The sequence below is a fragment of the Hypomesus nipponensis genome, chromosome 20 (assembly GCF_054491055.1).
Source record: "Hypomesus nipponensis isolate SF chromosome 20, ASM5449105v1, whole genome shotgun sequence".
NCBI classification, from domain to species: domain Eukaryota; kingdom Metazoa; phylum Chordata; class Actinopteri; order Osmeriformes; family Osmeridae; genus Hypomesus; species Hypomesus nipponensis.
The window spans coordinates 12021466-12049131 of record NC_140380.1 but is presented as its reverse complement, the minus strand read 5'-3'; the positions used below and the strand labels follow the sequence as shown (position 1 = coordinate 12049131).

At 47.4% G+C, this 27666-nt stretch overlaps 1 protein-coding gene across 3 annotated transcripts in view; it reads left to right on the top strand.

The window, feature by feature from the left end:
- The first annotated feature begins 831 nt into the window (after positions 1–831).
- The window catches only part of jam3b (junctional adhesion molecule 3b), a 29417-nt gene continuing 2582 nt past the window's right edge, over positions 832–27666 (top strand). The window contains exons 1-7 of one of the 3 annotated variants that reach the window (XM_084683796.1): positions 832–934; positions 24691–24759; positions 24899–25012; positions 25227–25379; positions 26090–26292; positions 26868–26967; positions 27168–27297. In XM_084683796.1, the coding sequence (XP_084539922.1) occupies positions 850–934; positions 24691–24759; positions 24899–25012; positions 25227–25379; positions 26090–26292; positions 26868–26967; positions 27168–27297 (854 nt within the window). In that variant the 5' untranslated portion in view covers positions 832–849. Of the gene's footprint in view, positions 935–22791; positions 22927–24690; positions 24760–24898; positions 25013–25226; positions 25380–26089; positions 26293–26867; positions 26968–27167; positions 27298–27666 lie in introns of those variants that run through there. The other 2 variants (XM_084683797.1, XM_084683798.1) reach the window with 2 other exon arrangements.

Sequence of the window (27666 nt, the reverse complement as noted above, 5' to 3'; positions counted from 1 at the left end):
ACTGGAGGACTTGCATGAGAGTGACTAACTGAATGTGGAGAACACTCTAAAAAGTGATGCTCCTATCCTATACAATACACTATTCTATCCTATCAAGGGTGACATGTAGTATTCCTGCTACTGGCCGGTCGAACTCAGTACCACCCACACACACACACACATGCACCCATCCACACAAATATATCTTTGTACACCCCCCCCCCCCTCCCCCCCCACACACACACACACAAGCACGCACACACGACTGAGGTTTACTTTGCTATGAAGGTCCGGTTATGGGCAGCAGTACATGGTACATGCATGCATGCATGCATGCATGCAGCCTCTATTGAGCCTTACCAGGATAAGTGGCTGAATGTTTCCTTTAGCTGAGATCCTGTAGATCACATGCAGGCTTCAGTTATCCAGTGACAGGATTAGGCCTGTAGCAGAACCTCTAATCAATGTACAATAATCCCTTGTTTGGTCTCCATAACAACAATTTAACAGCACAACAAACAGGATAAAATAAAATAAATGATTTGTCATTGACAGTGCAATAAATAGTAGTGAGATTTCAGGCAATTACTATAATGCGTAATTTCATTTTGTGTATGTTTGCATCTGAACACGCGCGTCAGAGGCAGCCTGCAGATACTGTGCAGGCTGCTGCAGCGGGTCCTGTTCTAAAAGCCTCCCACATCTCAACTATAAATTCTTGTCTTTGAGAGTGATGCTTTTGGTAGCTATGGAAACCCGATACAATAGATTCACCCAGCCCCCCCCCCCCCCTCTCTCTCTCTCTCTCTCTCTCTCTCTCTCTGTCGCTCGCAGTCCTCTCCATCCTCTCCAAAGCTCTTTACTTTGCGCATGTACAGCCAAACTGAACATTGCATCGACTTCAAGATGGCGTTAACACGTCTGGCTTGCTTTCTGGTCCTCCTCTCAACTCACTGTAAGTAGCTAAATTAATGTTATAGATTCCTAACCGAGTATTATTACCCAGGAAATTACCGTGGGTGATCGGTTCTATCCTGAATCTACTTTTGACTCGTGTGCCGGTTACGTGTTACATTTGTGTCTGATTAGTTGTGATTCTTTCAGAATTAACTAAATATACCTTACAGTTTCAAACCATTCACCCAGAACAGAGAGATGTGTTTTGATCATTGTATGTCAAAGAATATTTGAAAACGACTGATAAGGGAATTTATTTGTCATATCGCTAGAGAGTGAGCACTACTGACTCGATGAAATGCCGTTTCTAACGGACAGCGTTTCACTGTCTGGCTTTGTGAAGCGTGTCTTGGAGAACTATTCCTAAACAGTTATTTAAAACATCCACATCTATTTCCGAGTTATAATTTAACCGAGCATTATCTAAAGAAAACATTCTGGTTTGGTCAATTTGTTGGTTGGATTTGTCGGTTTGGCGACTTCTCGAATTCCAAAAGTTTTACGTGTTGGATATTTAGACAAACAGACGTTCATAAATCCTTAAATTATATCTTGAAATTTCCAGTTATCTATTGTGAAGTTGTTAAATGTACATCTAGCTTGTTATAAACCGTACGGCGCTAGAGCCAGTGATGCGAGATATAACGGTAGTTTTCCACGGGAACAGACGGTCCGCGGGAGGAGCTTGTGTAGGCCAGCGGGCAGCGCGTGCTTCTGTCCTTAAACAGAGTTTGAAAGTTTTTATTAGCTCTCTTGGAACGATCGATGGACCATCTTTATCTCCCCAAATCTAATCAGTTTGATGACATTTGAGAAAGGGTATATACCATTTGTTAAGGGAAAGCTTTGTGTTTCGACGACTAGGCCTTCTCATCCTTTTGGAAACCTGAAATATTAAAATTTGGCAATTTTGGATTTTCCTGTTTGCCTTAGTTTAATGATACAATATGTAAATCATTTGCCAACATCAAAATATCACGACATTAATTGGGCGTTTAGAAACTTAAGTCTATATCCTCAAAACTTTTTTTTTTTTTTACATTTTTTAATGCAGTTTACTAACTTTAATTAATCATCACTTGTTAAAGCTAAAGCAAAATAAATCACCAAAAGGAGGCCATAGCCTGTAGCAGAACTAGAGGGTCGGCGGGTCATCTGTCTGAGGGCTGGGCGAGCGGCGGGAGGACGGGTAGAACAAAGGCAGCCTGAGCCGTCACACCACTCCGTTAGCTTCTGATCATCCAAGTGCGCTTATTGGTTTAAACCTCGGTGGATTTAATTAGGAGGTAGAAATGTTGCAGTGTCTCACACGGCATCCTTGCAGTCTGGTAGCCTTTAAAGATTAAATTAAAAGGCAGACTTGTTGACTGGTGGATAAAAAGGGGGAAATACATTTCCATTTTAATAGATGCATTACTTGAGTCATCTGGAGAAATGCAAATGTGTGTCCATGGAATTCATTTAATAAAGAAAATGATGCCTCAGTTATCTGACATCATTGTGTCTTTTAGGTAGGACTACTGAACATAATTTAAAGGTGCAAGAAAGTTGTAGGAATGTAGCCTTATTTGTTTGGAATTGTTTTGTGTATAATAACATGCCTGCAAGAACATTCTGCCATTTTCCACGATTGTTTTTACCTGAATTTCTCAGAACAGGGAAGCACTTAGGAATGCTGTTGCCTGGTACTCCTGCCAGTATGTAGGGGCTTGGACAAGGCTCAAAGCAGATCACAACTCTGCCACATAAACCTCAGCTTCACCATTGGCATTCTCACGATCTTAGAGAAACCACCTGTTCAAAATCCTAATAAATCACTTCTACCTTGTACAGCCTGATCTACCTTGTACAGCCTTGAAAGTGGGACACTAGCAAATGTAATTTCAGGCTTGATGAATGACCTTTTTGCAAATTAGTCAGAAATTGATTAGTCTACATGACTAAGCCAAGCGACATTTGAAACTACAGTTGTAGGCCTAGTTGTTTTGTGCCTGCTGGCAGCTCAGAGGAAGCAGAGACGTCTATCAGCAGAGACCTCTATCAGAAGAGACCTCTATCAGAAGAGACCTCTATCAGCAGAGACCTCTATCAGCAGAGACCTCTATCAGCAGAGACCTCTATCAGCAGAGACCTCTATCAGCAGAGACCTCTATCAGAAGAGACCTCTATCAGAAGAGACCTCTATCAGCAGAGACCCTATATCAGCAGGGACAGACAGCTGTCTTATGTGGAGTGATGTGTGGAGGGCTTCTCTTTGATAGGTCATTTCATCATGCCAAGCGGTTCGGCCTTGCAGCGCTTCACAGAATAGCGGACACATTTTTACTGGGTAAACTCTTCTAACAGCAAACAACTGAACAAGTATGTATTTTAAAGGAGCCCCCAAAACAGGTGTCTTGGCATTGTTTGGCATGTGTGGCATAGCTGCTTATGGAGGGGGTAGCCCTGAGGAAAGTGCTGATCAAGCTCGCTCCAGGAGGGGCTTGTTGTCAAATGCTTCCCTTTCCACCAACAGCTTGTGAGCAAATGTTTGGTTATTCCCTGCATGGTATGTAGGAACCCTTCAGGGCGAGCCTGACATTTTACTGTAGACAGTAAATGGCAAAGAAATATAGAAAAATAGAAAGATGGAAAAATGGACTTCACACAAGGAACCCCAGAGTCCCAGTCAGTTCTTATTAGTTGAATCGTTAACCTTTTAACCCCAAAACCAATTGTGTGACAACATAACCCCCCCAAACTTGAACATGCCTCTGTTTTTACTCATGTTGTTCTTGAGACATAAAACTCAGATGTATAAAGAGACATGTAGGATACAGTGCACAGTAGATAACTATAGCATCAGGCTTTATTATCCACATCAGTACCCTCGTGCTCCACATACACACGGCATGGCTCTGCCACAAGGACAAACAGCACAGAGCCCTGAAGCAGCTGAGCACATGAGGAAGGTGTTCGGGCGCAGAGGCTACGGACAGAAATATCTATCCAGGCATCCAAACCTCAGACACTGTTGTTAGCAGCACATGCAGCATTCCAATCACAACCACATGGACGGAAGCCGTCACGGACTGTGTAGTGATATTTCTCAATGTTTAGATAGACTATAAAGAGACTATAAAGGCCTGAGGGTTTCTCTGGTAGGTGGACAGAAGGGAAGGACGTGGTGGCAGCTTTGTGGGAGTTAGAAGTCCACCTGTGTTCATATGTCCTTTTATGAGACGACAATCCACATAAACCTCTCACCAGGAGCATGAAAGGTGATCGAAGCCAGCGCCTATCCTGTTTTAATGAATGTTTAGCCTGGTAAACCTGTCAGCTCAGTAGACATGGGTGCAAAAGCTCAAAACACGCTAACCTTCCAGGAATTTTAAGCATGTACGTTCTCTGAACGTCAATAAAAGTATGTGAACAAAAGGGAAGACTGATACAGCAAAATCTTTTTCTGTCAAGAGCAGCGAGAATCCATAGTTAGCTTTGTGGCGTAAGGCAGTATGCTTTTGTTTCCTTTGTATTTAGTGGCTAATCTAGTCCCCTATCACCTGAGAGTGTAGGGGCAGTGTTGGGATGACTTCCTGTTTGGGGATGTTTAGAGGTGGTCATGTGATTCCTTGGGGAGGAATCCTGTCTGTGGTGGAGCCTTCGTTCCCTGGCCTGGACACAGCCTGGGCTCTCACAGGTCAGATGAGAACACCATCGATCAACATTTGGAAAGCAGTCAATTACAGACGAGGCAAAGCTTGGAGTCAGAGCCAGACTTCAGATTCTGTTATTGTTTACTTTCAGTCACAAAGACAGTTACTCTAGCCTGGTATGTCAGACTGAGGTGAACCTTCTCATTCAGATGTGTGGTCTTGTCAGAGATGGATGGATGCATTTAGTTAAACACTCATTCATTTACAGTATAAAGTAGTACTATTCTAAAACAATGTGCTATCTTGTAACTTAATACATCAAACTGAAATGCTTTCATATGGCACTGTAGTACTGGCTTTGCAGCAGATTTGTTTTGGTTAGAAATCCCTCAGAAATGTTGGTGTTCATCCAAAGGGAGTGGGTTATTTGGTAACATAGTATTGAGGAACTGGGGAAGAGAAGGGTTAGGTGGTGGGATGTTCATGTAACAGCAGTAACTGGGAGGGTTAGGGTGGTGTTAAGGCGGTGTGGAGGAGGGTTAGGAGGCGGTGTGGAGGAGGGTTAGGGTGGTGGTGTTCCCATGTCATCGTCTCAGATGCTTTAACAACAACACATACGCTACATGATTCATCATCAGGCAGCATCACATCATGCTCGATCACTCTGACGACCGGCTCAAGATCAGAACATCCAGATAACAGCAAGCTGCCAGGACACTGCTACCTAGATTCTTATCTAGATAATTACAGGCCCCATCCAACTGTCCTAAATTACTGCTACCATGTTAATATGAAGAATTTTCTGGTATTACAACAGTAATAACTTTACCACAAAACCGTAATGAAGTGTAACTACATAGTTGTTCCTGTGAGCATTGCTATGTAACTACATGGTAATTAATGTAACCTTAATGTTAAGTATTGCTGCTTTTTATGTTATTTTAGATCTTACAGTATATCCCCTTTTTGAAATATGGATATTGTGTTTGTTATCAACTCCACTCCACTCGGTTTGGCCTTTCTGTCTCCAAGGAACTGTTTCTTAATTAGCGTGTAACAACAGAGAGAAAAGGATCAATAGTCTGCCCTGCTGCTAAACAACATTAGACCAGCAATGTGCATTTAGCTGAATGACCAGCCTGGAGAGGGCAGATTGTAACCAGACCATCTGTCAATCTGGTGTTAGAGACTAACACCAACAGGCTTCTTAACTGGTAAGATGAAGGTTTTAAGCAGGATCTATTCCACAGTGTTAAATGGCAGGAATTGGCGAGGGAATTATTTGACTTGTTTTTTCTCAGAGTAAATGCATCAGGGAGGAGGTTGTCCTCTGTTGAGACTGAGGTGATCTCCTAGACCATCTCCTAGACCATTAGAGGAAAGGTTTGCCTGGGATTTGAGGCGGGTTAGTTCTTCATAATACATATAGCTGACCTACTAAGGGCTACCATCCATTAAAACTTCATCGTTAGTTGGGTGGAAAAAGAAATAAAATGTGTTGGACGGAACATGAATAAATAAATACCAACGTGCTAATATCTAGGGACATTAATGGCATTTTCTGATCCTGTCACACTGGATCATGGAGATGAAGTCGACCCACTCATGTTTCAGGGCTGGTGGATGGGACTGGTCAGCAGTGCTCTGACCCAGCTGCCACGTGTAACAGACAGCAGCCAGGGGAAGTGCGTGCCTGGGATATCTGCCCTAATGCCAGACATAAGTGGCGAGTTTGTAACATGGTGGCCCTCGACAGAGTCCTGCTACAGGCCCTCCTGGGTAATGCTCTATGTCCCTCCTATGTGACAGAGGGTAATGCTCTATGTCCCTCCTATGAGACAGAGGGTAATGCTCTATGTCCCTCCTATGTGACAGAGGGTAATGCTCTATGTCCCTCCTATGTGACAGAGGGTAATGCTCTATGTCCCTCCTATGTGACAGAGGGTAATGCTCTATGTCCCTCCTATGTGACAGAGGGTAATGCTCTATGTCCCTCCTATGTGACAGAGGGTAATGCTCTATGTCCCTCCTATGTGACAGAGGGTAATGCTCTATGTCCCTCCTATGTGACAGAGGGTAATGCTCTATGTCCCTCCTATGTGACAGAGGGTAATGCTCTATGTCCCTCCTATGAGACAGAGGGTAATGCTCTATGTCCCTCCTATGAGACAGAAAGGAAGAGAGGGAGGAGGAAAAACAGCCTCATCAACAGCCATAAAACAGCCTCATCAACAGTCCTGATCAACAGTCATTCACATCCCTACTCAGAAGTTAGGCAGGCATATGTCACGGCTGTAACATGATCCTGTGAATTCACCCTGAATTCAGCCATAAATAAGATGGTACATGATAAGCAAGCTTCCAGGAACCGACAAAAGACCAGTGCAACAGAATTACCCTCCTTTTTTTACTTCAAATTCCATGGAGACTTCTTCAAATATAACCACACTATCTTATCATCCTTCCTCGTAGACAAAAGTTCTGCTTCCAGAACAGGCTTAACATGTTTACTCTGTGGTCCTTATCGGAGCTAGAAGATAACTCCAACCAAACCAATGGAAATTCAAACCTTGGAAATGTTTCACCCAGCTGGCAGAATCGGGCTGTATTATTAAGAGATTGTGTGACACTTGAAAGAGTAATTAAAAACAAAACAAAATCTAACAAAAACGCTTGGAGATGCACAGTGGACCTTGTAATTGAAAGGAGCTAGTTGGACTGGGGTTCTGCTGCACCAGAAGCAATTTACAACGACCCTGCGATGAGTCCAAGACTAGGAGAGAGAAGACTGTTAAAAATGTCAATTTATAAACAAAGAAAATGATTTGTTGCAACATGAGACAAAGATTAAAGTTGCCCCTTTAAAACCAATTTAATCCCAACAGAAGCAAGAATAATGTTCTAAGAATCAGGATTACGACAGATTGTGATAGAAATGTATGTCTGTGTAACTCCTCATGTTGTCGTGGGAACGGTCACGCAGGCAGGAGCCATGCTGATCTCAACTCCACAGGAGGACTAACAGGGTCTCCAACATCGCTCTGAATCAGCAATTGACCATAAAATGAGACTCCCTTAAGCTTGCATGCGCATCACAACAGAATGACAACAATGATCTGCTGGCTGTAGTGCCCAGCCTGCCTCTACTGTCATGTCCTCTACGTACCCAGCCTGCCATCTGAAGCTGGATGGACAGCCATCCCCTTCGGCTGGGCTCTGTATCGCCAGCCGTGATTGGCTTCAAACATATTTCTAAAATTGCTAAGAGAACGGCATGGTGTTTAGCTGCTGCTTGAATGTCCCTACTAGGAGATGAGATGTGCATGACAGTATCAAATGTTTATTTATGGCTAATGGTTTAAAGAGATTAATATAGCACACTGCACTCACGACCTTATCGACTGCGGATCACCCTGAGCACTTCTAGATTCACCGTTACTGCTTCTGCAGTGCCGTGCTGGATATACAGTGTACTGTACACTGACCTGTTGGACAAACAATGTTCCAGGAGGGCTCCTGCTCTGAATATGTTCATTCCATTATTCCATGCTATCGTACATTCATAATGGAACTAGAAGGCTATAGACTGAAGCAGGGAGGAACAGTCGAGTGTTTCACTAAATTGTGAAATCTGATGACAGTATAGTGACTCACCCTATGAGGGAGCAGACACAGAGGAGTTAGTATCTGATGTTCCACTGCCCTTCTTGCACGTGCAGACCTGGAACCAGTCTCATCTCCGAACAATGGTAGCAGAGATGTGTCGTTCTCCTGAAATATTAAACGTGTAAAACTACAGTCAGAATATAACTAACAAATAATTTATCGGGAAAATAAATATGCCTGGTACAGAACAGGAGAACAAGTGTGTGTGTGTGTGTGTGTGTGTGTGTGTATGTGTGGGGGGGGCAGGTAAAGGAACAGCACTCAGACAGCCTTGTGTGGCCCTGGGAGACTGAAGAACACAAGCCACTAACAACGAGCTGAGCCAAAGACCCTCTGAAAGCAGCTCCAGCTATCTGGCTTGAACTGGAACAATGATCTTATGGGTTCATGCATTTTCCACCACACTTTCAGAAGGAATCTATATCTGTAGGATGATGAGTGCAGGCTCTTAACCGTCCTTCACCCAGCTGGGCTTGGAGGATCATCCATGTGGAACTGACCAACCATGCAGTTTTATTTCAGATCATCAACACTCAGGATCACGGCCCTCGTGACTGTGGGCACTGTCCCGTAGGTCCAGCCTGCAGCGCTCGCACGCCCAGCGCCCAGCGCTCGCCCAGCGCTCGCCCAGCCTCGCTCACCCAGCCTCGCTCACCCAGCCTCGCTCACCCAGCCTCGCTCACCCAGCCTCGCTCACCCAGGCCTGGCCTGGTTCTGGACGGGAAGAGTGTGTGTTTGGCCTGCACGTTAAAGGACAGTAGTTCACACAGACAGACTGTAGATGTAAGCATTAGAGGTGGCTGGCATGGTGTATCTAGGTTAAACCACGGTGCTTACGCCTGTTTTCTAGTCTTCCCATCAGGGTTTGGTTGGTACAGTGCATTTAAAGAGATTAGGTCAGCAGTTGGCCAATCAGTTAGAGACATCACTTATCCGGGGTGGGGTTAATTGCTATGTGTAACTGCAAAGATTACAACCGGCAATCAGGACATTCCATACAGTCGTCATGGTAATTGACTAAATATTCTCCTCACTCCACTAATAGGTTTGGCTGTAATCATTTCCAATTAAAGCTATTTTACCCCCTAGCTGTTGCTTGGCTGAGTCATATGAAAATGGCCGTGCCAAAGGACAGTAACAATACTGTAAATCTGAATCATTTAGGCACAAATGGTTCATTTACAACATAATTATCCCCAAAATGAATCCAGGAGACACACACACACACATGAGAAGGCCTGTGAAGAGAGCGTGACATGATGGTTCTGACAAGGTGGCTCCACATCTGGTGGGTGAGGAGGAGGGAGGGAGGATGGAGGGAGGGAGGATGGAGGGAGGATGGAGGGAGGATGGAGGGAGGATGGAGGGAGGATGGATGGAGGGAGGGAGGATGGAGGGAGGATGGAGGGAGGATGGAGGGAGGATGGAGGAAGGAGGGAGGGAGGGAGGGAGGGAGGGAGGGAGGGAGGGAGGGAGGGAGGGAGGGAGGGAGGGAGGGAGGGAGGGAGGGAGGGAGGGAGGGAGGGAGGGAGGGAGGGAGGGAGGGAGGGAGGGAGGGAGGGAGGGAAGGAGGGAGGGAGGGAGGAGGAAGGAGGGAGGGAGAAGGGAGGGAGGATGGAGGGAGGATGGAGGGAGGGAGGATAGAGGGAGGATGGAGGGAGGAGGGAGGGAGAAGGGAGGGAGGATAGAGGGAGGATGGAGGGAGGGACGGAGGGAGGGGGGAGGGGGGAGGGAGGAGGGAGGGAGGGAGGATGGAGGGAGGAGGGAGGGATGGAGGGAGGATGATGTGAGAGGGAGGAGTGTTCCCCCTGGATCATCGTCCAGATGGCTCCATGTTTCTTTGCGATGACTAATCTGAGATTTCTGAATTACTACTCCATCTTTCTGAGATTTAAATAAGAGAGAAAAGCAGTGCGTCTGTAAACATTGTCTTCTCAGAAGTTTCTGCCAGGCCGCTGAGGTAATGGTGGTGATGTGTGGTGATGTGTTGATCCTAGGGTGCCTGGTTGGGCCCCACTTTGTCACAATGACCTACCCTGCCACATCAGACATGACACTATGGAGATATTCTGGGCTGAACAGTGACTGGAAGCCTCTGACCGTTAAAACGGAAGGCGGTCATCTATGTTTTCCGGGCAACAGGTTGCACTGTAACCTTTTATATAACAGTTACGTCTAACTTTGCGTGACTGCATAGCTGTTAAGGTTGAAGAAACATCCGCAGAGCTGGACCGTTCTGCCATCTGACACAATCGTCTGGCATTTCCCATGGGGAGTCCCCTCCCCCTTCCCCTTCCTCCCCCAAGCAGGTGATAAGAGCAGGGGTAACTGGCCTGTATGCCACCCCCCAGCCCTCCTCTCCCCATCTGTTGCGGAGCTACATTCCCTGTCCCCAGCACTCAGCCGGCTTATGCTAACTATGTGAGTCTGCAGTCTGCTTTCACACATGCTCTCTGGGTCACTCGCTCTCCTCAGGAATCACATTTGATGTCTCTATCCTTTTTTGGAAAAAGACGAGCATAGGGATCCTGCAGTTGGAAAGGATTTGTATTTATTCTCATTTATGTACTGTGTCAGGCCAAGTGGAAAGTGCTGAATCATTTGTCTGCTCTAAGAAGAAGGCCTCTTGTTTTCTCAGTCATGTAAACAACTCTCTGAATACTGAAGTCCCACTTTAATACCTTATTATATCTTTCCTTTGCAGATGCTACACATTGTTAAGATCGGATAGAATTGATCTGCCACTTCACAATCAGATTTTATAAAATAACTTTTTGGAAAGTTCACTAACTATTCTTGTTGTTAAACAAACGCCAGTTCAGGAAGCCAGTCAACACAACTGGGAATGTTGTGCTTGTAGGCTGTCTGTAGGCCGAGACTCTCTCTTTTGAAGGCACTATGGGAGGAATGTGAAGGCTTGTGACATGTGACCCCCGGGCCAATCAGAACAGGGGTTCACCTGTGAAAGCTGTTCCCCCCAGACTCACAGACGCGTGTTCAGCTAACATTCTCCACTCCTCCTCCGAGCGGCGCGCTGCCCCAGAATGGCTTACCAAGCACAAACAGTTGTGGCTCTGAAATGTTTCCCACAGCTTTGCAAAAAAGGTTTGGCAGTCGCTTTAAGGTAACATGAACTACCAAGACCTCATAGAAACACCTAGAAGAACAACATAGTGCCTGCTTACACTTTTGTAATATACCACCTCAACAACATTGAATTACTAAGTTGTTCCTGTGTTTCTCCAATTTATGATTTTTATAATGCTACTTTTGACATGATTTTGTCTGGGGAGCAGGACCACTACAAGGGAGCTTCCTTTGGAGAAGATACGTAAAGAAGTCAGCCAATTAAAACGCAACATTCCACATTCACAGTAAGCGTAACCCACAGGTCCCCCTCCCAGCTCATGCCTTCTGTATACAGTCTTGCGTAACTGACTATCATTTTCCAAAGGCTATTCATGGAGTAATAGGGGTTGGTCACCTTGATTTAAGGCTCTAGCTCGGCTGTACATCACTGCTCTGGAATCACCAGTGAAAGCAAAGCTTAGGGGCGGCTCATTACTCCCTTGGTTGCTATAGAGCTTGGCTTTGCGTTGCCTGCATGCTAAACTAATGTTATTGAAAGTCAGAGCTTATAGGCCCAGACAGACTGCAGTGTGTAGACCCAGGCAGACTGCAGTGTGCAGACCCAGACAGACTGCAGTGTGCAGACCCAGGCAGACTGCAGTGTGCAGACCCAGACAGACTGCAGTGTGCAGACCCAGACAGACTGCAGTGTGTAGACCTAGACAGACTGCAGTGTGTAGACCCAGACAGACTGCAGTGTGCAGACCCAGACAGACTGCAGTGTGCAGACCCAGGCAGACTGCAGTGTGCAGACCCAGACAGACTGCAGTGTGCAGACCCAGACAGACTGCAGTGTGTAGACCTAGACAGACTGCAGTGTGTAGACCCAGACAGACTGCAGTGTGCAGACCCAGACAGACTGCAGTGTGCAGACCCAGACAGACTGCAGTGTGTAGACCCAGGCCCTACAGATGCTACGGTGCTGGAGACAGGAGAGATGGAGCCATTCTCTGGCCAACATCGATAATGAAAACCAAGAAAGGAGACAGAGAAACCAGCAAAGGGTTAACCCTGCAAATTCTAAGGCCCCTCATCTATATCCTGAAATCAATTTCAAACTGATAAAAACAATTATTGTGCAATTAGAAACAGCATGTGAAGGGCTGAGTCTTTTCACTGACCTTAATAGAGTACATAAGAGAATCATTTGCCAGACAGTTTATGACCAGTCCTTGCCTTCAGAGTTGCTGCACAAGTTGGCTTTTGTTGTTCAGAAGTGCAAACAAAGGCCAGTGAATCATCCAGGCTGTGGGGGGCATGCTGGAGCGCAGCACAATAGGAGCTCTGGGTTTGTGCTGCTGTTCTACAGCAGATAACATCTTGATGACTGGACTGAATGCAGTCGGGAGGCCCTATTATGGAGACTTCATAAGCTTCCTGAGCGGCCACCTCCGCTCCTAGTCCAGGCTGCCTACCCCACAGCTGTGTGGCTGCAGAACAAGGACCAGCTCTGGTCCTGGAACATGTCTCAGGGAACTGGCATATGTACGACAACCAACTTGATTATTGTTCACGACGACCTAAATAAGGAGATCAAAAGGCTGTAAGCCACCCACCGTGCTGGCTGTCCAGCTTGTCCCCAGAGGGAGTGGCACAGGAGACTTGCTGCCATGTTCAGCAGAGGAAATGACCATCGTTTGGTGCAGGAAGTGGGTCGGATTAAGGCTTTTGCTCGTGCTAAGTCAACATGGCTGTGCTAGCAGTGTGGTGTTATTATTCAGCTGTCAGACAAGCCTTACCTCACTGCTGTCTGACGCCCAGCCACACACTCAACAATGGCTGCTTATCACCACAGCCCAGGCTACAATGGCTGAGCCTCTGTCCCACGGCACGTCCAACACGGCAGCAGGTTGGACTGTACCGCTGTGGGGTTGTGGTGAACATGAACAGCGTTCAGATTTAACTGACAACAAAGCGCTCGAGTGGAGATGTGTCTTTTGATCTCGAGAGGAATTATGAAGGATTTGTGTGGTGAGGAGGGCAGTATGGACATGTTAATATCAGCCATGCAGAGATGAAGAAGGAGGTGTAGGTTGTGACGCGGGGATGGGCTTAAAGCTTTGGATATAGGATGAGGATATTTATAATGTAGCTTTCACTACTGGGGGTTTAACCTAAACATAAACGTATTACAGAACAGAGCACCAGCAGGGTTTACTATATGAACAGCATAAAAACCCCCATGAGAAATATCTCACCGCAGTTACTATATCTTGGGTTGTCTTAGTAATCATAGTATTTCACATACAGGAAAAAAAGAAAAAGATTCACTGAATGCTTCTCATCATACTCTCTATCCAACAACTACCGGCCTTTCATCACACTTGGAAAGGGCTGGGGTGGAAATTACATTCCTAATTAGGATTAAGGAAGGGGCAGTCTGGCTGGATGGGAATGCGAGGCATTCGCAGGGTGCGCGGCCTGTGCCATCTGTGCACAGTACAGTGAGCAGCTAATTCTGGCACAGTGTGATGCAATTTAACACAGATTTTCATGGTAGCAGATTCAAGCTCAGGATTGACTCGGTCTACCAGCCAAAAGTGTCTGTGTTGAGCTGAATTAGGCCCCTAGATCTCTCTAAGCCTTCACAGTGGAGCCCCCCAATTTATTTTGCCGTGTGGATGTGAGGCTGGTCTGGTATGTTGGCACGTCAGAGGGTTTCGTCAAGAGGAAGACGCCCCTCCTGTAATTTGCTTCCTGCCGCAATTGGCGTATAAAGGAGGTGTTTTCAGCATCGTTCTCAATGAAGACGACCCGGGGAAGACCCAGGGGGTTTGAGAAACAAGCTACCGATGGATGTTGTTAGTGAGGAGGGTGGAGGCAGCGCTGGCTGTGATGCAGCATGAGATTCTGCAGCTCTGCTTTACCTGAGAGCACAATTAGCAAGCAGTAAGGACCTCGGTCTGCGCTGACAGCCTCTATAAATACCGCTTATGCCTCTCGAAGGCTAACCTGTTCTCACCCTCGTGGGGAATAACTCACCAGCCCGCTGCCTCGGACGCCCGCTTGCATCGTTACTAACCTGTATCACTAAATGTCAGCACTGATACTAAAACTCGGTGCATATCAGTTTCATCTTTGGCTCATTATTTATGATCAGTAATAAGGCCTTTTGCTACACCACTATACTAATACTTAACCTACATATCTGTGCAAATGTCTGCCCCAGGTATAAATATTTAGATAGCTGTTACAGGCAAAGATTATTTAAAGATTGCAATTTAAGATTTGTTGATTTTATCGGATCAGTCCTGCTTGCTGATTCCTTGTTGCCTTTGGGTTTAGCGGCATACTTGTGTGTGGAAAGTTTATTTAAGAGGTTGTTAAACGGCGTGCACATCACTCAAAGCAGCGTATTTAAACCATACCTGCACACATAACTACTATAGCTCTTCACAACTGTATACGTTGGAAAAATAAAAAAAATAAGAAAACTAAATTTGTGGCTGTGAATTTGACAGTTAGGGTTAGATTTATTTACATCAGTTTTAGCGGGATAGTTCCAAACAGCTGTAAATCTCACAGTCTTGAATTTATTTGGAGGGGATATCTGGTGAACACAGAGTGCTGGTGTTCTAGATCCATCATAACACGTCATAGGGAGTCAATGGAGCATTAAATCATCCCAGCATATTTACATTCTTAACGTTCAGTTTTCACACACAGAACATAACCGAGAGATGGCCATACCAGAACCGTTCTATTGTGATTCAACATCCCTGATGCCTGTCCTGTTTACAGTGTCCCATGATTACCTTCTCATCCGAGTCAGTAGGATGTAAGGATAATCAGCTTCTATAATAGTTATATCTGGAATGTCATCATTCCTGAGACACAATAGGCTCCATCCTAATTGTTTATTTAGCATTCATCCCCTCTACGAGAGACTCAAATGTGTGTCACTAAACAAAGGTCTCCATTAGCAGACAGGAGGGGGAGGCCCTGAGCATGAGAACCAACAGCTAAAGAACCTGGGACCAATTCAGACACAGAACAGTTGCATAATAAAGCCAGGATTGTTTGGCATGAGTGTGATTCAGGGTGATCTGCTCAGACCATTTAGGAAGCACTTCACATGTCATGTACAGATCACATCTCATATTCCACAGTAATGGTGAGGTGTGAGGAACTGGAAGCCTGCTACCATGCTAGTCAGAGCTGCAGGGTGCCATGCTAGCTAGGGGGAGGTGCAGGGTGCCATGCTAGCTAGGGGGAGGTGTAGGGTGCCATGCTAGCTAGTCAGAGGTGCAGGGTGCCATGCTAGCTAGTCAGAGCTGCAGGGTGCCATGCTAGCTAGTCAGAGGTGCAGGGTGCCATGCTAGCTAGGGGGAGGTGCAGGGTGCCATGCTAGCTAGGGGGAGGTGTAGGGTGCCATGCTAGCTAGGGGGAGGTGCAGGGTGCCATGCTAGCTAGGGGGAGGTGCAGGGTGCCATGCTAGCTAGGGGGAGGTGTAGGGTGCCATGCTAGCTAGTCAGAGGTGCAGGGTGCCATGCTAGCTAGTCAGAGCTGCAGGGTGCCATGCTAGCTAGTCAGAGGTGCAGGGTGCCATGCTAGCTAGGGGGAGGTGCAGGGTGCCATGCTAGCTAGGGGGAGGTGTAGGGTGCCATGCTAGCTAGGGGGAGGTGCAGGGTGCCATGCTAGCTAGGGGGAGGTGCAGGGTGCCATGCTAGCTAGGGGGAGGTGCAGGGTGCCATGCTAGCTAGGGGGAGGTGCAGGGTCCCATGCTAGCTAGGGGGAGGTGTAGGGTGCCATGCTAGCTAGGGGGAGGTGCAGGGTGCCATGCTAGCTAGGGGGAGGTGCAGGGTGCCATGCTAGCTAGGGGGAGGTGTAGGGTGCCATGCTAGCTAGGGGGAGGTGCAGGGTGCCATGCTAGCTAGGGGGAGGTGTAGGGTGCCATGCTAGCTAGGGGGAGGTGCAGGGTGCCATGCTAGCTAGGGGGAGGTGTAGGGTGCCATGCTAGCTAGGGGGAGGTGCAGGGTGCCATGCTAGCTAGGGGCAGGTGTAGGGTGCCATGCTAGCTAGGGGGAGGTGTAGGGTGCCATGCTAGCTAGGGGGAGGTGCAGGGTGGCTCAGGTGACTGGGGGGGTTCTTGTGGACCGGTGCTGTGGATGTTCGCTGGAGGACAGGGTCCAGCCAGATGCAGACTAATGCTGAGGCAGTCTGACAGGCTCTCAGGCATTCTGTCACACCGTTAGTCCCCTCCTATCAGCCTCGTCCCCCACCTCACCCCTCACTGCCTTGTCTGGGACCTGGTGTGGGACCCACAGCAGATCAGAAAGCTTTCTCTTTCTCTACTCCTACCATCTACATATCACTCATTCTGCTTGAGTCTGCTTACTCTTTTCTCCCAAGAGACGTTCATATAGTGCAGACGGAAGGTGCAGCGGAGGACTTAAGGATCTAATCCCAAACGGACACACCACACACTGCAGGCCACTCTCCCTTCCCCACATCATGCATCTTACTCTTGTGTGTAACTTTCCAGTGTGTGTCATGTAAGACTGAAGGGATGTTGCAGTGGGTACGCAGAGCCTGGCGTGCTCTGAAGGGGAGCAGTGTGAGGTAGTCTCTTCAGGGACTTGTGTTATCTCTGCTTCATCTCATCTATTTTTAGCCTGATGGAATGAGGGAGGACTACAAAGTCTCTCCTGTCGATTCTAAACTCTGGGCTGAGAAACTACCTCACACACAGAGTCAGCTGGGGTACCCACTACCTCACAGAGTCAGCTGGGGTACCCACTACCTCACAGAGTCAGCTGGGGTACCCACTACCTCACAGAGTCAGCTGGGGTACCCATTACCTCACAGAGTCAGCTGGGGTACCCACTACCTCACAGAGTCAGCTGGGGTACCCACTACCTCACAGAGTCAGCTGGGGTACCCACTACCTCACAGAGTCAGCTGGGGTACCCACTACCTCAGAGAGTCAGCTGGTCTTTCATTTCCAACTCAGCGCTGGTTTAAACAATGCATCACACCTACAATAACAGCTGATCTTTAAATCTTCAGTTGCATGCGATGACGATCAACTGACTCTCAGTCATTCAATGCAGCCTCTACCATCCCAGTAACCACTAGCAACACCAGCTTTCTGGGAACCAGGTCAAATCAAATCAAATGTATTTGTATAGCCCTTTTTACATGCAAGCATGTCACAGAGGGCTTCACATACGCCCATAGAACTGCCCCTCAACCAACCTAAACCCTCAAGGAAGACAAGGAAAAACTCCCAACAGGAGAACAAAATTTAAGAAACCTTGGGAGGAGCAATTCAGAGAGGAATTCCCCTCCTCCAGGTGACTCCCCCTCCACAGCGTTCTGAGCATGTTCATTGTCACCACGGCCCAACAGCAGCCTGATCCTAGCTCATCCTTCACTTTCATATCAAAGGAGTTTCATAGAAACACAAAGTTATCAGTGCGACACTGAAGGCTAGAAGTTGTTTTTTCATGATTTCCCAAGCCACTTCAGAAAAGAGATTTAGACAAATCTAGAAAATGACTTTTCATATGGTCTTATATCATTAGAGGAGAAGTCGTGTTAATCTTCTGTACTTACGTAAAGACGCTCCACTGAGCTCTTCATAATCTATGTCATCCCTCACAATGGGGAGGCTTCTGGAACGGAATGATACAAAAACAGTTGAAATCTGGATTTTGGACCTGACAACTCATGTGTTGAGACTGACCTCCAGCAGGTCGCTGGCCTTGGTGACAGGGCACAGCTGCAGCAACACAAGCTGAGCACCTTTCAGCCCTTCTGTCCTGCCTCTCCTCCTGTCCTGCCTCTCCTCCTGTCCTGCCTCTCCTACTGTCCTGCCTCTCCTACAGTCCTGCCTCTCCTCCTGTCCTGCCTCTCCTCCTGTCCTGCCTCTCCTCCTGTCCTGCCTCTCCTACTGTCCTGCCTCTCCTACTGTCCTGCCTCTCCTCCTGTCCTGCCTCTCCTCCTGTCCTGCCTCTCCTCCTGTCCTGCCTCTCCTACTGTCCTGCCTCTCCTACTGTCCTGCCTCTCCTACTGTCCTGCCTCTCCTACTGTCCTGCCTCTCCTCCTGTCCTGCCTCTCCTACTGTCCTGCCTCTCCTACTGTCCTGCCTCTCCTACTGTCCTGCCTCTCCTACAGTCCTGCCTCTCCTCCTGTCCTGCCTCTCCTCCTGTCCTGCCTCTCCTCCTGTCCTGCCTCTCCTACAGTCCTGCCTCTTCTCCTGTCCTGCCTCTCCTACTGTCCTGCCTCTCCTACAGTCCTGCCTCTTCTCCTGTCCTGCCTCTCCTACAGTCCTGCCTCTCCTACTGTCCTGCCTCTCCTACAGTCCTGCCTCTCCTCCTGTCCTGCCTCTCCTCCTGTCCTGCCTCTCCTACTGTCCTGCCTCTCCTACAGTCCTGCCTCTCCTCCTGTCCTGCCTCTCCTCCTGTCCTGCCTCTCCTCCTGTCCTGCCTCTCCTTCTGTCCTGCCTCTCCTACAGTCCTGCCTCTCCTCCTGTCCTGCCTCTCCTCCTGTCCTGCCTCTCCTTCTGTCCTGCCTCTCCTACTGTCCTGCCTCTCCTACTGTCCTGCCTCTCCTCCTGTCCTGCCTCTCCTACAGTCCTGGCTGTTATTTTCACTGAAGACTAACAGAGGTTGTTTTGCTACTTTCTCCTTGACTGGAAGTCAGACAAAGACAAGTGTGTCACATGATTCTGTGGTGGTCGATAGAGAAAAACATTCATAGATTTCTGTATTTCTATTGAGTCTGGAGAATTTTAGAGTGGTTTGTTTGGAATCTGACACTAATCATTTAGCTGTAAAGTGGTGTGTGTGTGGCAGACTGTGGGGTGTGTGTGAGAAAGAGTGGGGTGTGTGAGAGTGTGTGTGTGTGAGAGAGTGGGGTGTGTGAGAGTGTGTGTGTGAAAGAGAGTGGGGTGTGTGAGAGTGTGTGTGAGAAAGAGAGTGGGGTGTGTGAGAGTGTGTGTGTGAGAAAGAGAGTGGGGTGTGTGAGAGTGTGTGTGTGTGAGAGAGTGGGGTGTGTGAGAGTGTGTGAGTGAGAGAGTGGGGTGTGTGAGAGTGTGTGTGAGAAAGAGAGTGGGGTGTGTGAGAGTGTGTGTGTGAGAAAGAGAGTGAGGTGTGTGAGAGTGTGTGTGTGAGAGAGAGTGGGGTGTGTGAGAGTGTGTGTGTGAGAAAGAGAGTGAGGTGTGTGAGAGTGTGTGTGTGAGAAAGAGAGTGGGGTGTGTGAGAGTGTGTGTGTGAGAAAGAGAGTGAGGTGTGTGAGAGTGTGTGTGTGAGAGAGAGTGGGGTGTGTGAGAGTGTGTGTGTGAGAAAGAGAGTGAGGTGTGTGAGAGTGTGTGAGTGAGAGAGTGGGGTGTGTGAGAGGAAATAGAAAGAGGTCAAAAAACATGGTGCTGTTAAGTGTCCAGTTTGACACTATTCCCACAGAGAGGCTTTGCAATACCAGAGTTACAAGTTGTAGAATCTGAGATACAAAAACCAACACATCACAGCAGTAATGTCACTGCATGGTCATGAGGGTTCATAAGAGCAGCTATGTCACTGCATGGTCATGAGGGTTCATAAGAGCAGCTATGTCACTGCATGGTCATGAGGGTTCATAAGAGCAGCTATGTCACTGCATGGTCATGAGTGTTCATAAGAGCAGCTATGTCACTGCATGGTCGTGAGTGTTCATAAGAGCAGCTTTGTCACTGCATGGTCGTGAGTGTTCATAAGAGCAGCTTTGTCACTGCATGGTCATGAGGGTTCATAAGAGCAGCTTTGTCACTGCATGGTCGTGAGTGTTCATAAGAGCAGCTTTGTCACTGCATGGTCATGAGTGTTCATAAGAGCAGCTATGTCACTGCATGGTCGTGAGGGTTCATAAGAGCAGTAATGTCACTGCATGGTCGTGAGTGTTCATAAGAGCAGCTTTGTCACTGCATGGTCATGAGGGTTCATAAGAGCAGCTATGTCACTGCATGGTCGTGAGTGTTCATAAGAGCAGCTTTGTCACTGCATGGTCATGAGGGTTCATAAGAGCAGCTATGTCACTGCATGGTCGTGAGTGTTCATAAGAGCAGCTTTGTCACTGCATGGTCATGAGGGTTCATAAGAGCAGCTATGTCACTGCATGGTCATGAGGGTTCATAAGAGCAGCTTTGTCACTGCATGGTCGTGAGTGTTCATAAGAGCAGCTTTGTCACTGCATGGTCATGAGGGTTCATAAGAGCAGCTTTGTCACTGCATGGTCATGAGGGTTCATAAGAGCAGCTTTGTCACTGCATGGTCGTGAGTGTTCATAAGAGCAGCTTTGTCACTGCATGGTCATGAGGGTTCATAAGAGCAGCTATGTCACTGCATGGTCGTGAGTGTTCATAAGAGCAGCTTTGTCACTGCATGGTCATGAGGGTTCATAAGAGCAGCTATGTCACTGCATGGTCGTGAGTGTTCATAAGAGCAGCTTTGTCACTGCATGGTCATGAGGGTTCATAAGAGCAGCTATGTCACTGCATGGTCATGAGGGTTCATAAGAGCAGCTTTGTCACTGCATGGTCATGAGTGTTCATAAGAGCAGCTTTGTCACTGCATGGTCATGAGGGTTCATAAGAGCAGCTTTGTCACTGCATGGTCATGAGGGTTCATAAGAGCAGCTTTGTCACTGCATGGTCGTGAGTGTTCATAAGAGCAGCTTTGTCACTGCATGGTCGTGAGTGTTCATAAGAGCAGCTTTGTCACTGCATGGTCGTGAGTGTTCATAAGAGCAGCTTTGTCACTGCATGGTCATGAGGGTTCATAAGAGCAGCTATGTCACTGCATGGTCATGAGGGTTCATAAGTGCAGCTATGTCACCGCATGGTCGTGAGGGTTCATAAGAGAGTCCAGTATGAAGCCAGAACACAACACTGCCCAAAGGAAGTGGACATTCAACAGAAAACAACTAAATATATGGTATGGCAGTTCAGTCTACCTGGTATATTGGATTCACCATACAATCAATATCAGTGCAGGAATAAACAAGATTATAATTGTAGTTGCTGAACCAGGGAGAGTACTGAGTCGCCCTGTGCTCACCTCTGCTCCTCCACAGGGAACTGAAGCCATGCAGCGTTTAAAAAATAACAAGGAATATTATCTTCCTTAATTATATTCTACTGACTGAACACATTTGCTGAATGTTTTGTTAATGCTACACTTAACCGCAGATTATTCTTAGATTCAGAGCAGCGACCAAACCTTCGCTTGTGATCATGGAGAATGTGAGTTTGTGATCATGGATGATATGTGATTTTCAGCCTAGCTGAAAACTGAATAGTAGATTTAAAGATGGTAAATAGAGAGGCAGTGGTGATCAAAAGAATGTTTGTTTTCCCAGTGGGCTGGTCTCTCTAGAATCAGAACTGGAAAAACACACTCCTTCTTCTCAATACCAGACAGGGGAAATACTGAATACATACACTTCTCAAGTTTAAAACATGATACAAAATAAAGCAATAACCTCAAATGCTGTAATCAGTTCTCCAGACATCAACTTCAGTCCACATCTGTGATCCCCTGATGGGCTCTGTGTACCCTCTGGGAGGGTAATCCTCACATCTCCAGGTGTGTCTACGGTCTGATGTATCTTTGGGAAGCTATCAGAGCATCACTCTGAGATTAACCAAGAAAACAAGAAACAAGACAGGCCCACAGAGGAGGCAGGAGATTAGAGGAGCCTGGATGCAGTGCGGAGGCAGCTGCACCCTGGCAGGGAGAGGAGGCAGGGAGAGGAGGCAGGGGAGGAGGCAGGGAAAGGAGGCAGGGAGAGGAGACAAACCCAAGTTCCCATCAGACAGATGAAGGTGTCAGGGTCAGGATTAGACTCAGACCAGAACAAGGTCTGGACCTCTGATCCCCCCCATGGGAGAGAGAGAGAAAGAGAGAGCAGGATGACAGCCTGACAGGATGTGGAGACAGAGGGGAAGAGAGAGGGGAGACACCTGCCTCACTGCAGCGTTCCTTCCTGCTGCCGGGTCAGCCCTCTCATGGTCTCCCAGCATCGTCACTCGCCACGCCTGCTGTTTCCATTGTCAGAAACGCTCCATCTGTCACCCTGCGAAACACAAGCAGGATGTAAACGTTAAGAGGATACAGAGTTCACCAAGAACCTGGGAGCCAATCAGGCGTCTGTGTTTACCTCGGCTGTGTGGCGCTTCCAACACGAGGAAATCAGGAGGAAGTCAGGCTTCCTGCGGACAGACCGCTGTTTAAACCCCCAGTTCAGGAGCTTGTGGAGGGCTGGATGAGTTACTGGCAAGATTAGTATGCTCTTGTATACTGTGGTAACCTTTAACACACCTAACAAAATAGGTGAATTTAAATCTGTATAAATGACAATCTTGTTGTGGTGTAGTAGTTCCTGACCTGGATGTGGTCCAGTAGTTCATGTTTGTCCTGACCTGTACAGTGTCTTTGTCTTACAGACTTACCTAGTACATCACTGAACACACTGGAAACACTGAGATCTGTTTTCAATGCATGTCCCAAAGATTGGATCATCTGTTCATCAGAACAGTAAGCAATGCACTAAATGAGCTTTACCTTACCTGATGCAGGCACAGGTAGGCAGTAGGCAGAAATTCCACAGTTCAGATACTGCTCATATTACCCGTTACATCCCTCAGTGGAGAATCTCCTTCCATCACTGACTCCTCTAATCAAGAGGAGAGAATTGACATTTGAAGCAGACAGTTTGACACCACCCTTAGCTTCAAGGCTTGTCAGAAACATTAGCAAGTTTCCCAACCAGCCAAAGAAACTTCTTCTATACAGTTGTTATTTCCATCTCATCACCTTCCTCTGCACACAGACTTCTCCTCCTCTCAGCCTGTCTCCTGATATTAAGCAGGATCACATCACACTTTGGTGTTTTGACTGTCACGTAACTGACAGGTTTTGAATCAGTTTTTAAATAAATATATTAAAAAACATTTCAATATTGTCACTTATTCTGTGTTCCCAAAATAGTACTGTATAAAACATAACATCTAAAGAGTACTTCAAAACACCTTTCCAAAAATCCAAAGTTCAAAAAATTCATAGCAAACAAGGGAAGGATCACGTTTCAGAGAACTTAGGAGTCAAAGTTTAATCTCAGAACGAGGTAGAAGGGATCCAACAATATGGCGTCAATCTTGGTGAGGTGTTTAAACCGCCGACAGCAGGAAAACACAAGCTGTGTTGTAATTGTCTTAGACTGGCTAAGCTGCTTACAGGACTGTCTGCTTCAGGTGCAGCCCTCAGACCACCCCCATGCCCTGGGTCGAGCTGGAACACTGGGTCAAGACCTGACTCAACACCAACACTAACTGCCCTTGACTTAGCAGAGAGCGAGACGGATAACACACCATCTCTTCTGATGAGGGCTGGTGGCTCAGAGTTTAGACATCCTTATGCCTCCAGACAGACCTGTCTGTTTGTGTTTGACTAGCATGGCGGTATGAGTTGACTGTGTGGTGCTCAGCTAATTCACGGTGTCAGCGGGTGCCCTGGTGAACCAAGTCTGCAGCACCACATGAGCTGTTGTGTTTCTGAAGGCCCCACACTTTAATTTATGACCTCAGATGGGAGAGGAGGGGCTACAATATCACCATGGTTCCCAGGGGGAGGGGGGGGGGGGGTTAAGAGGATGTCCTGAGTAACCAGGATGTAGTTCTCAGTTTGAGTCCTGGTTTAACTGTGGAGATCAGCCAGTAGAAAAAGCAACAGTGAGGTTTTTCTCTAAGCAGCTGACCCTGCCCATGACCCCTCCACCCACTGCCTAAGCAGCAGGGGTGTGGTCTGAGGAACAGCTGTTTATAAGTGCTGAGCTGTACGTCTACAACATGGCCTGTGTAGCGTGAGCCCGACCCCTCTGCCACAGCGGGCTGGGCAGGGAGGGCGACCAGGCCCTGTTACTGCCACATGGGCACCCCTGTCACCCAGGCAGGGAGAGAGACAGGCAGGGAGAGAGACAGGCAGGGAGAGAGACAGGCAGAGAGAACTAGTGCCTAGATATCTGAGAGGCTATGCTGCCAGCATGGAAGAGCTTACACAGGCCACGTGCCTCCTGTGCTATTACCCAGCATGCTTAGAGATCACACCCTTGCTTACATAACGCCACATTCATCTGACCAGCCACTCTAAAACCGGACGGCACCACATTCAGCCAGCCATGTGCTGGAACGCAGAGAATGAGGAACCTGTCACCGTGGCGATGAGGAGGAGGAGACAGCCTGGGGGGAAAGGGGTTTAGATGTTTATTGACTTTGTGGAATTTATGATGATGGAATTCATGATGAATTCATGAGGATGGGCTGACATAGTTCTTCTTCTGTGATTTGCAGACTTTTTCACGGTCTTGGCAGTGATTCTGAGAACAACCGACAAAGCTCCGTGGGCCAACGAGTTTGACTGTAAGAGCCAGCGGATCACACAGACAGTAAACTCTAGACACCCTGCATCACAGAAGAAGCACACAAGAATTGTTTGGTGAGAGTCTTCAGATCTCTAGCCTTAAAAAAATGTCTAAACCAAATTTTCTTTATCTTACAGCGATTGAGTTGTCCTGTTTAGTAGAATCCATCTCAACAAAAAACCCTAGAATTGAGTGGAAGAAAATCAAGAATGGAGAACCCAGTTACGTTTACTTTGAGAAGAAGATCTCAGGTACCCCACCTTCATCTTAACATCGAGTCATTCAAGAAAATGTATTTCACTGAACGATAAACATAACCATCTTCATGTGCATCATCTAATGAAATCATTTTGATCAAATGCTAATTTAATAACTCATTTAACGTTTAGTATACAGCATCAAATGTTGATGCTGTACACCAGCGTGTCGCTCCACCCCTCCTCCTCACGGTTCTTGTGCCTCCAGGAGACCTCGAGAACCGGGCCAGGATCCGGGAGCCGGCCACGCTGGTGATCACCAACACCACCAGGTCCGACACAGCACAGTATCGCTGTGAGGTCACCGCCACCAACGACCAGAAGTCTTTCGATGAGATTCTCATCCAGCTGGTAGTCAGAGGTAGGTGTACCTCCCTCCCCTCATGTACTGATGTCAATCAGCTCCCACTATGCCTTAGCAGGATCAGATATTGATTGTAATAAATGCCACTGTGATGGAGTACGCCGATGCTATTGATTCCAGGATTCCTGGCAGCCAGGAGACTCCCAGTGACTGAGATTCAAACTACAAGCTCATGAAATTGGCATGCGTTGAACTGTATTACTTTTCCATAAATCATACCTCTGCCATACATAAGATTCTACGTTTAGGGCCTTTAGATGAATATGCATAGCGTCTGGCCAGATGTAAATTAGCTTTCAAATTGGACAACACAGCACTTACAAAGATGACTGGAAAACTGTGAGGAACCACCTGCAAAGCATCAGCGTTTGGAGTCTTCAAATGCTGAACATGAAACAGTTTGAGGTCATGTGGGCAGGGTGGCACTCAAGGATGGTGACCCTCCCTGCTGTTTAGGAGTGTTCTGGGGCTAAATGTGGAGCTCTGAAACTGCATCCCTGCTAAATAGCTAACGTGCTAAAGATGGAAAGTAGCAGGCGTGTTTTGGTGGCAGGATTTGGAACGGGACTGAAAACACATACTTGTCGAGGTCACTACAACATTCGTCAAACCAGGTTTTCATAATTTCCACAGTGCGCCACAGGCAGGGAAGCAGAGACGTGCATCTTGTTTGACATTAAAACGCTGGATGTCTTTTTTTTTCACAGTTAAGCCTGTCACGCCCAAATGCAGTCTCCCAAAGTCCGTGCCGGTTGGAAAGTCAGCGGAGCTGGGCTGCGTGGAGGATGAGGGGTTCCCCAAGTCTCAGTACCAGTGGTTCCACAACAACGAGGAGATCCCCGATGACCCCAAAACCAGCCCCAAGTTCTTCAACTCCTCCTACGTGCTCAACTCTGAAACAGGGACCCTGGTGTGTGTTTGGGCTGTGGGAGTGTCGAGGCAGGGCGGGGCGCTGGGGGGCTGGCGGCCGGGGAGGGAGGATATTTTGGGGAGACAGTTGATGGTGTGAGGGGGCTTGAGCCACGAGGGGAATCTGCTGTCCTCGTTTGCACATTCCTCAAACCTCCCCTCCTCTCAGAGAGAGATGCAGTCAGCGACTCGCCCATGGCTGCCCCGGTCAACCTTCACCCTGGCCTCTGGAAAGGTTGGCTTGCCTGTCAGTCCTGTGACTTCCAGCCCGTCACACCCAACTGTGAACTACAGGCCTTAACTGAAACCCTTTCAGGCAAACACTGCCAACCACAGCCTGTCGTCCTGTAGAGGGGGGCTGTAGAGGGGGGCGGCTGGAGGGCTGTATTAGGCTGCTAACAGAAAACAAAGTGGATAACAAAATAATTGTTAAATACCTCTTTAGAAGAATTTAGAAAGATTCTGAATCCCCTTCACCACCACCATACCCAGCCAGTTACAGTTTCCATGGTTGTATATCTGTCCATTCACACAGGAAAGATGAAAACAGCAGCGTTTCCTCTGTTTTGTTTGTAGAAATTCAGCGTTGTGAGGAAGGAGGATGCAGGGCAGTATTACTGCAGGGCGAAGAACGACGCGGGATACTCCGAGTGCAGCGCACAGATCATGGAAGTCTGTAAGTCTGGAAGATCACCACACGCACAACACAAATGAGAGGAAATCCATTTTGTGACCATACGCGGTTGTGTATGGATGACTAAACTGATCCTCTTATGAATCACAAGGATTCAGTACTGCTGGTCTGAGGCCATGTGGCCAAGACTGACATGTTAGGATCAGAAGCAAAGATGTAACAGAGATGTCTGTTCTCCTCAGACGACATCAACATAGCGGGGATCGTGCTGGGGGTGCTGGTGGTAGTGGTGGTGCTGCTCTGCATCACCGTGGGGATCTGCTGTGCCTACAAGAGAGGATACTTCGCCAGCCAGAAGCAAACAGGAAACAAGTATGTATAATATCTGTGATCATTTAACAGATCCTTTAATCCAAAGCCACATATAGGAAAGGATTCCATCTTGTGACCTCTTGATGTGCAGTCAACTGCTCTAAACAGTAAGACTTCTCTAAATGAGTCAAAAGGAAAGGTCAGGGTCTGGGATTCTTGAATTTAGCAAGAAGTTATTCACTGGCCCTCAGGACCAAACACCGATGTCTTCATAATGATGAGTAGCCTTGAGTAGCAGTCTTCATAATGATGAGTAGCCTTGAGTAGCAGTCTTCATAATGATGAGTAGCCTTGAGTAGCAGTCTTCATAATGATGAGTAGCCTTGAGTAGCAGTCTTCATAATGATGAGTAGCCTTGAGAAGCAGTCT